Source organism: Xyrauchen texanus, chromosome 44 (genome assembly GCF_025860055.1).
Source record: "Xyrauchen texanus isolate HMW12.3.18 chromosome 44, RBS_HiC_50CHRs, whole genome shotgun sequence".
NCBI lineage: Eukaryota > Metazoa > Chordata > Actinopteri > Cypriniformes > Catostomidae > Xyrauchen > Xyrauchen texanus.
Window position 1 is genome coordinate 31917827 of NC_068319.1, and position 6845 is coordinate 31924671.

The 6845-nt window shown below is 38.9% G+C and overlaps 1 protein-coding gene across 1 annotated transcript; it reads left to right on the forward strand.

Annotated features, from left to right (window-relative positions):
• The first annotated feature begins 583 nt into the window (after positions 1-583).
• LOC127636501 (uncharacterized) lies at positions 584-4432 on the forward strand. Its single transcript, XM_052116997.1, has 2 exons — positions 584-874; positions 2664-4432. The coding sequence occupies exon 2, from the start codon at positions 2787-2789 to the stop codon at positions 4302-4304; it is 1518 nt and encodes a 505-aa protein (XP_051972957.1). The 5' UTR covers positions 584-874; positions 2664-2786; the 3' UTR covers positions 4305-4432.
• The last annotated feature ends 2413 nt before the right edge of the window (positions 4433-6845 follow it).

Below are 6845 nucleotides of genomic sequence, written 5' to 3' on the forward strand. Positions count from 1 at the left end.
ACACACACTCGACATAAAACACCAAACACAGGACATAAGTTGACAAATACACCTCAAAACAAACACATACCTCAGTATATACAGTCAAATATGTTGTATAATATAATAAAACTTACTTGTCGAGAGTGACGTCGCCACCATCCAAAAATATATCCTCTGCTACAATGGATGAAACATCGCTCTCTTCGTCAGAAATGTCATCCTCCGACTCGTCACTGTCACGGCGAGTACATTGTTCAATCACTTCTTCGAGTAAAAAGTGTGTTTTACTAGTCCTCTTTGCCATTTTACACCTGTTAGCTACTTTCTCTCGTCAGCTCGTACAATGCTGTGTTTACGCACGGGCGCATGAACCACTATGGTACTTTGCGCATGAACTTCACGCATGACCTGAGGAATCGACCCACTAAATCTGCATATCAACCTTTACAGAAATTCATTGGCTATCAGAAAAGACTGTCATTTCCATTCAATATTGCAATTGGGTCGATTTACTGTCACTCAAAGAGAGGGAGGTACCATTTTTGATCATTGCGCTCTTTGGCTATTGATACCCGGTGACCCCTGTGTCATGGACCGATTGGCTCAAATGACCTGTCTATCAAACGTTCAGGGGTCAGTGGCCATTTTGATATCACATTTTCTTCAATGTTTACTTTTCAAATGAAACTAGATCATAGAATGTGTCGAAGTTGTGATAGCGCTGTCGGCTAACGCAAAATGCTACTACTATATTCCGTGGATGTTTATTGATATATAAATGTGTTATGGACTAAATACTTCATTGAATTGTATTGTATGGACCCTTTACAGTGTAACCAAACCATTTTTGTTGGAATGTAATGGATCAGTGGACTAACAGGAGGCTTCATGGGTGAGTTTCTTCCAGTTTGGGTTTGTTTATGTGGCTGTTGGTGGTCTCACAAAGAGACAGATTGTACCTGCTGTGTTGATTGTATCTTAAAAAGGTTTACATCGTTCGAATCACGAGTATGTCAGCTTTCCAAATATATGTATTATGTGTACTTTTTTTTTTTTTTGAGTTTTATCTTTCAAAAACATAAACCTCTGAAACACACCGTGGGTCGTGGGCGAGACATCGGATCGGCAAGGCGCAGCTCTTCAGTGAAGCCAGGCTGACAACTGTCTCCTCATACAGCTCTTCCTCCTGTTGCAAACCAATTCCAGTTTTATCTAACATTCAGTGCGATGTTTATTGAAATCCAAAATTAGGGTTGCCACCCGTCCCTTAAAATACGGAATCGTCCCGTATTTGAGAATAAAATAGCGGTTTGTCCCGTATTTTCGGAGTTGTCTTCAATGCAGCATCTCATGCAAATCATCCCACCGGCATTCTGTGAAGACTCGTCCTATTCTGCCCCTGATTGGGAAATACTCGCTGCCATCGTTGGATTGATTGGTTTGTTTCAGGTTCACGGCCAATCAGAGTCAGAGGAGGGCGGGTCTCTTGGCAGAGAGTCGATTTGAAAGAATGGCGGAGGCTGCTCCAAATACCCCCCCCCCCCCCCTTTTCTGATTGATTACATTACATTTCATAGGCTGCCTATTTGTTAAGAAATAATTTTAAAAATGTTAATGAATCATGTTATGGTATGATTTGTTGGTAACACTTTACAATAAGGTTCATTTATTAAACATTAATGTATTAATAACTAACATGAACTAACAATGAGTAAGTAATACATTTGTTACAGTATTTATTAATCTTTGTTAATGTTAGTTAATAGAAATAAAGCTGTTCATTGTTTGTTCATGTTAGTTCACAGTGCATTAACTAATATTAACAAGATTTTAATAAAGTATTATTAAATGTGGAAATTAACATGAACAAAGATGAACAATTGCTGTATAAGTGCAGTTCATTATGTTCAAGTTCAAGTTCAAGTTCATTTTATTTATATAGCACATTTTATAACAGCCACTGATTGACCAAAGTGCTTTACAGAACTACAAAATTAAATGACACCAACACCATGTGACACCAACACCATGTGTAGTGGCACATCATAAAACAGTACAACAAGGTTAAGAACACCTTAAAACGGGAGACGTCCAAGCAGTCTCAGAGACTATCAGTAGTAGAAAATAAAAACAGAGAAAACAGTAACAGGTTTAATACTAGTATCATACTCGAAGGAGAGAAATATAAAATAGACAGAAAAAAAATATATAAGTATAAATATATCTATATAACATTATTAGTTAATGTTAATTAATGTAGTTAACTAATGAACCTTATTGTAAAGTGTTACCGATTTGTTTATTACGGTTAATGCATAGTCAGACACATAAGCATTATTTTAATAACAGATAAGAGAGATATATTTAATAATAAAAATATAGTGCCTATGTGAAGCAAATATACAACTTAACTAATTTAAATGATTGCATTCTTCAATAGGCTACTGTAGAATTAACAACAGACTATATATAATAGATTAACTTACCAATAATAATAAAAAAATTGTGTTTTACATGAATTTAGAAATGTTTGTAGATCGGTTATTTATGATGTGGTTTCACTGTTTGGATGGTGTTACTGTCTGCAAACAATGACAAATATTTTATCCAAAATCTGTGTTCACGCCACCTTATACAATTACTAAAGTTCAATAGCAATTTCTCATCCTACTCCTCTCTAGGTTACAGCAGCGGAGTTAACACAGGTGTACCACACGGTTAAACACAACCTCAGCTATAACAGTGCTGACTGTGGACACAAGCTTAACCAAAAGATTCTTCATGACTCCAAAATCATAAAGAAAATGTCCATCGGGAGAACTAAGGCAGAAGCAATGGCCAAAGACGTCCTTGCTCCAAAGGCAGTGGCTGATGTTGTTGACGTCTTAACATCAGGTAAACCACTCCCGTTCTCCATACAGACGGATGCATCAAATAAAGGGAACAGGAAGATGTTTCCCCTTGCTGTACAGTATTTCAGGCCAGAAACTGGGATCTGCAACAAAATGCTTGATTTTGGAGAGAATGCACATGAGTCAGCTGCTGATATTATGGATTACATAGAACATTCCCTTGATCAATTTGGCTTATCGTTAGATCAAGTTACAGCATATAGTGCAGACAATACTAATGTCAATTATGGAATCCACAACTCTGTCTTCACCAACCTAAAGAAAAAGCAAAAAGATCTGCGGCAAGGGAACTGCCATGCCCATATTGTGCACAACACAGTGAAGCATGCTCTCGATCAGCTCACTGTAGATGTGGAAAATGTTGTGCTGAAGGTCTATGGCCACTTCTCCACATCTGCCAAACGAAGGGAATCACTGAAAGAGTTTTGCAAGTTCTGTGATGTGGAGTTCCGCAAGATTCTGCGACATGTTACAACAAGGTGGCTGTCCCTCAATCCAGCCATTTCCCGGCTTATGCAGTCTTGGACTGCTCTCAGGTCTTATTTCATCAGTCTGGGGGAAGAGTGTCCCAGACAGATCAGCGCTTTGTTGAAGCTCAGTGAAGCCTCAACTGAGGAAGATGCTGATAATGTGGAAGTTTACCTCCTGTTCTCCAATAACATCCTCTCCCTCTTTGAGGATGTTGTAAAGAAGCTGGAAAATGATTCAACCACCTGTGTTGAGTTATATTCCATCATGTCTACCTTCAAGCAAAAACTCACACAGAGAAGAGATGACCAGTTTTATGGCTACTTAACAAAAGTGAAGCTGCAGCATCTTCTCCCACATGATGCAGACAGGGCAAGGAGAGATTTCACAGAATTTCTCAACACAGCAATCTCATACATTGAGAAATGGTTTGACTTTTCAGAGGACAACTGGCTGTTCTCCCTGCAACCTCTCTCTCTGCACCATGGCATGCTTTCCTTCAGCGACACTGAGATGATCACTAATAAGCTTAAGCTCGTCCAAAAAGTCAGCATGGATGAACTTTATGATGAATGCACCACAGCAAATAGCATTCTGAAGGGGCTCAGAGAAGGTGCAGATGACGAATGGAAGTCCAAAGACGTGGCTGCCAGGTGGGTGGCTCTCTTTCAAGTATCTAACCTGCCTAACATGCTGTCCATCATCAGCCACATCTTAAGTATCCCAGCATCCACTGGTTATGTGGAAAGGATCTTTTCCAGAATGTCCAACAAATGGAGTGACAGCAGGAACAGGTGCTCTGTGGAGCTCATAAGGAGTGAGCTCTTGATCACTCTCAACTTTGAGCAGTCCTGTTCAGAGTTTTACTGTATCTGTTTTAAAGACAAACAGCTTCTCAGTGCTGCACGGAGTGACAAGAAGTACACTTATAAAAGGAAGTAGGCATGCTCCAATACTGCACACTACTACTTCTGGGCCACTGATGTTATCATGTTCATGATGTTCATGGAAGATCCTTTGCAAGTCTCCTGGCACTATATATATTTTTTTCCAATAGACTTTTTTGAGTATGAAAGCATTTGTTTAATTTAAAGTTAATAAGTTATGGATCTGTTAATTTAATAAGTTAATAAAATATGGTTCACATCTCACAAGTTCCTCCAAATGCCTATTTTTTGTGGTTTCACTTGCAAACTTTGTTGGCCTATGTTTGTTATCGTCATAGCTGTGTATTTAGCTATGACGATATGACTTGAGTTGTGATATAGAGAGACTGAGTGCATCTGTTCACACTGATTTCAATAGCAGATATCTTTTTATAATGCCCATGTATCAATCTTAATATTTTTATGAAAACATGTTTTAAGTTGCGATTTACCACCACTGGCACGTCATCGGACCTGTGGTCATCGTGGCCCCGAGGGGTGGCCCCCCCCCCCAGGCGTCCCTTATTTTTCTGTATTGAAGGTGGTAACCCTAATTGTTAAACTTCAACAATATCCATGTGCTCCCTGTCAGGGCTGGACTGGGAAGAGAAATCGGAATGGGATTTGACATAACTGGCCCAAAATTTGTTGGGGGGAGAGTGTTCGCTAACGCGGCGGCTCGTTTTAGCTTATCGCAGATGACACAGCGGCCCGCTCGGTTCTCCCGATGGCCAGTCCACCCTGATCAAAGTGCGTCGGTCCACCGGAAAAATGTCCGGTAGGCCAGATTACCAGTCCAGCCCTGCTCCTCGTCTATTCCAATTGATCACTTTATAAATGATGCCTGTGAGCTGGACCGTATTCAGGCCTGCACTGCAAAAAGTACAAATCACACACAGAGAATTAATGAAAGCCCACATTATATTTATCATATGTAACCGGTGTTGATCTGCAATTAGATATTCAACTTGACCAAAAAAGCTAACTTGGTGAGTTATACTGTTATTCATTGTGGTTATTTTCCTAAGTTAACGTTAGCTGCATAGCTAATATTCATTTATCCTAAGAAAATAACCACAAGGCACGTTCAACGTGAACAAAAGCTACAAAACATAATTATGTATTCAGAATAAAAACTTTAAAGCCTGCTAAAAATATGTTTGCTGATATCTTACCTCAGTTTCTTAAACTTGTTTCTATTGAGGTAACACGTCCGGCGCTGAACGTAATGCTACTGCAATAAAGAGTAACATAACACGCTCACATTTAGAATAAGCAGGGGGAAAAAATGAAAGTCAAAATAAATAATGAATTACATATTTAGGAAGATTGCATTGTGATGCAGTATATGCAGACATAAAAAAAAAAAAAAACATTTTTTATGTGACTGGATAGGTAAAAATTACTCACCAAAACAGACGATTTCCCATTGAGACCCATAGGAATACAGAACATTAGGGAATACCAAGATGGCGGCGCAGTAGCTTCACTGTTGTGACGTCATGAGTTATCCAGTTATATATATAGATCAGTGGAATGGACCCTTTTCACACGTCTGAATTCGTGAAGCGGAAGACATCGTAATTGGCTAAACTTGAATGCCGGTGAATGGGAGATCACAGCAAATAAAATTGTTGCTTACCTGTTTGCTCCAACTGCAAAAGAAAAAAAATAAATGATTATGCTTTCACAGCTTTGCAAAAGAAGACACAATTATACAGCACTGGATAACAGCGGTAAGAAGAAACAGGTTATATTTTCTACCACTCACCATCTGTTACAAGCATCATCACAGCAATGGTAACTGATTTTAAAAAATCTTATTCCAGGGTAATATAACACAAAGTACAATGTTATACATTTGCACAAAATAAAAAATATAAAGTTTGCTACATTAACGTTGATAAAGAAGGTGGAAATAAGACATAACAGGTCTGTGAAAAGGCTCCTCTGTCCTCGAGCCTGTGGCCCGGAACCCTATCAAACTCCGCCATTATTAACGCAAGGAGGCGAGCATCGAGGCCGGAGGAAGCTTACCTAGGGCGCTTGTGCGAGGAAGCACAGGGGCATCCCATGGTTGAAGCACCTGATCCAAAGTTAAGTTCTCATCCACTTTTACATCTGTACAATAGTTTTAAATAATAATTTCACCTTTACTGTTAAAATAAACCATAATTGTCACATTCCTCAACAATGCATCTTGAATTATTTGGATTTATTATGAATATATTACGAAATAAAGTTTCAATTGCATAACAGCAAGCATTCAGAGGTAATGCAGCTGCACAAAAACATCTTCTGAAGTTGCATTTGAGTGAGAAATTCCATTTTACAAATACATCTGGCTTCAATTCCTCCGTCCTCATTTCAAGTCAAGTGGTTTTTAATGTTGTTCAACCATATACAGTTAGTACAGTACACAGTGAAACGAGACAACGTTCCTCCAGGACCATGGTGCTACATAAAACAACATAGGACAAATACAGAACCACATGAGACTACACAGACTAAAAAACATACCTATAAAAAGCGCATGTGCAAACGTGTGCAAAAAGTA